Below are 2,471 nucleotides of genomic sequence, written 5' to 3'. Positions count from 1 at the left end.
AAGCATCCTGTGTTTGACCAACCAAAGTAAAACCTGGCATCGGAGTTATTTTTTTGTTTATCAATGGATTATGTCCATGTACTCTATGCACTAATTCTTCCGCAAATTTTTACACGTGGTATTTTAAAGTTATATAACCATTTTAACTTAAGCAAATATTTAATTTCTTTGTGTTCTTCTTTAGACTTTCTTCCCTTGGCTTTCCTTGTCAGTGGTATAACCTTAAGCACCTCCAGTGGTTGCTAGTTCATACTCTTTGTCTGGACCTACATCGCTACAGATGAAGAAGGTGGAGTCAGGTTTTGCACATTTGGTTCAAAAGAAACAAAATTCTCTATTAAAAGTTAAGTTGGGACTCTGCTTAAACAGAACTTCACGTCCAGCACAAGAGGAGAGAGTGTGAGAGAAAGAGAAGGATGGCAAGAAACAGGAAAGTATTTATTGATCTGGTAGATAAGGCAATTGCCACTGGTGACACAATGAAGAGTGAAGGTCTGCTATTTTCCTACAAGGGGATATTCTACCCAGCTACTGTTTGTAGTCCTGAGCAATTCAAAGCTTTGGAGGCATTTGAAGCAAGAAGTGATGATGTCATCCTAGCAGGGTACCCTAAATCTGGTGAATATGGTTTGCTTTATTCATAAATATAAGGTGTAATATAATTAAAAATGATCAGGATATAGTAAAGCCACTGAAATAATTGTCTCAGATTTTAATAAATCACTTTAGTTAGTGAGATATAAAGGAGATAGTTCAGATGACCATGAGGTAACAAATGGTCTCAAATTAGAAATGTCATTGTTAAAGTATGGCTATGGACACATCAGAAAAATCAAAGTATACTTATCATAGTAAAAATGGCTTGTACACTGTTTTGTATCTGCTGCAACATTTCTGCAATATCTGCAAAATTAAAATGTATGTCTTTCATAAAATTAACCGTTTGGTTTCTTGAGGTGCAATATTTTACCTTGTTTAGATTTTTCATTTAGTTTCCTATGAAAAATGTTTAGTTTGTGACAATTCTTGAGAAAATTAAATATTGGGATTGGGATATCATGCAAAATTCATTAATGCATAGTCTTCCATGATTGTTTGTAATTCCCTGTATCCTGCCCTTACTGGTTGATAACACTGAAAATTATTCCCCATGAACCTCTAGAAGACAGAATTTATTTCCACAGGAAATCGGAGTAGCCACAAGCTTAAGATTTTTAAAAGAATACAACAGTTACAAGGATTTGAAAACTATCCACGGTTATAAAAATTATAACAATTATTTCCAAAGGGAAAGTAAGCCTCATGACACAAGAATTTCATCTTTCTCTCACTGTTAGCGACCAGGGTGAAATGTAATATGCAGTTGTGGAGGGACATGGGTATGGAAGGGGAAAACCAGTTTGGAGAGAGACAGTTTCTGAAAGGCTATCTAGATCTGCCTGAAAAAAATAAATTGCTCTGCTTTCTTTGTGTAACTCAAGATAGTGGTCCATCTTGCTTAGCTTCTAATAAGCCATGAAATGGGTTGAGATGAAATAGGCCTGTTGGATATTTCTTTTTTTCAAATTATTTTCTCTTATGTACTACCCCATTACAAATATGTATATTGGTTTTCAGAAAGCCATTGGTCACTATAGACATGTCTACACTGCTATAGCTACAGTGTTTCTTAGGCACAGCCTAGACATCTGTCTTCACTCCCATCTTCAAACTCAGAGATGTATGGCCAAGACACTGGCGTCCTCCCCAGTGACTATTCGGAAGCATACCCTAAACTAGGGGTGGGCAATTATTTTGGGTGGAGGGCCACTTACTGAGGTTTGGGAAGCTGTTGAGGGCCACATGGGTAGCACTTGACAGGTGCCCCATCCCCTGGTCACCATTTTGTGACTGGAAGTCCCACCCCCCTAACTACTGACCTTTGTTACCAGAAGTCCTTCCCCTTGCCTCCAGAAGTACTCCTTTCAGCAAGGGGGTTTGCCATCTTGAAACCAGAAAAATACCAAATTATATTCTAAAAAATGAACACCTAAAACATTCATTAATCTGATTTCAAAAAATATTTTTGTCCTAGTTTACATGTGTTTGTGTAGTGTACATAGGGGTGATTGTATATAATAGCTTAAAATCAAGTCTTACTCTTGTATATTGTGTGGGGGGGTATAGGTTTGTGGGGGACTGTGGGTGTGTGGGCTGTGGAGAAGGGTATGGCTGTGTCCGTACAGGGTGGATATATGTGGGGGTGTGGGGTGAGGGAGCATGTGGGGGTGTGTATGGATATGTGGGGTGTGGGTGGGTATGGGGTTTGTGGAGGTTTGTATGTGGGGGAAGGGTAGCTGGGGTGTATGAGGGGGTGTGGGTGTGGAGGTCTGCATGTATTGCAGTGTGAGGGGTGTCTGTGTGTATCTGTATGGTGGGGGGTGCATGTGGGACTCACCCTATGAAAAAACACACACACACACACACACACA

General features: G+C 39.3%; 1 protein-coding gene across 1 annotated transcript in view; it reads left to right on the top strand.

Moving 5' to 3' along the window:
- Nucleotides 1-220: 220 nt before the first annotated feature.
- Nucleotides 221-2,471, top strand: part of LOC109304246 (sulfotransferase 6B1-like) — a 9,089-nt gene continuing 6,838 nt past the window's right edge. Inside the window, exon 1 of the mRNA XM_019526728.1 lies at nt 221-618. Within this exon, the coding sequence (XP_019382273.1) occupies nt 417-618 (202 nt within the window). The 5' untranslated portion in view covers nt 221-416. The remainder of the gene's footprint in view (nt 619-2,471) is intronic.

Source organism: Gavialis gangeticus, unplaced genomic scaffold, assembly GCF_001723915.1.
Source record: "Gavialis gangeticus isolate Ggan-Ray unplaced genomic scaffold, GavGan_comp1, whole genome shotgun sequence".
NCBI lineage: Eukaryota > Metazoa > Chordata > Crocodylia > Gavialidae > Gavialis > Gavialis gangeticus.
The sequence above is the reverse complement of the archived record's forward strand: the minus strand, read 5'-3'. Positions and strand labels throughout refer to the sequence as shown.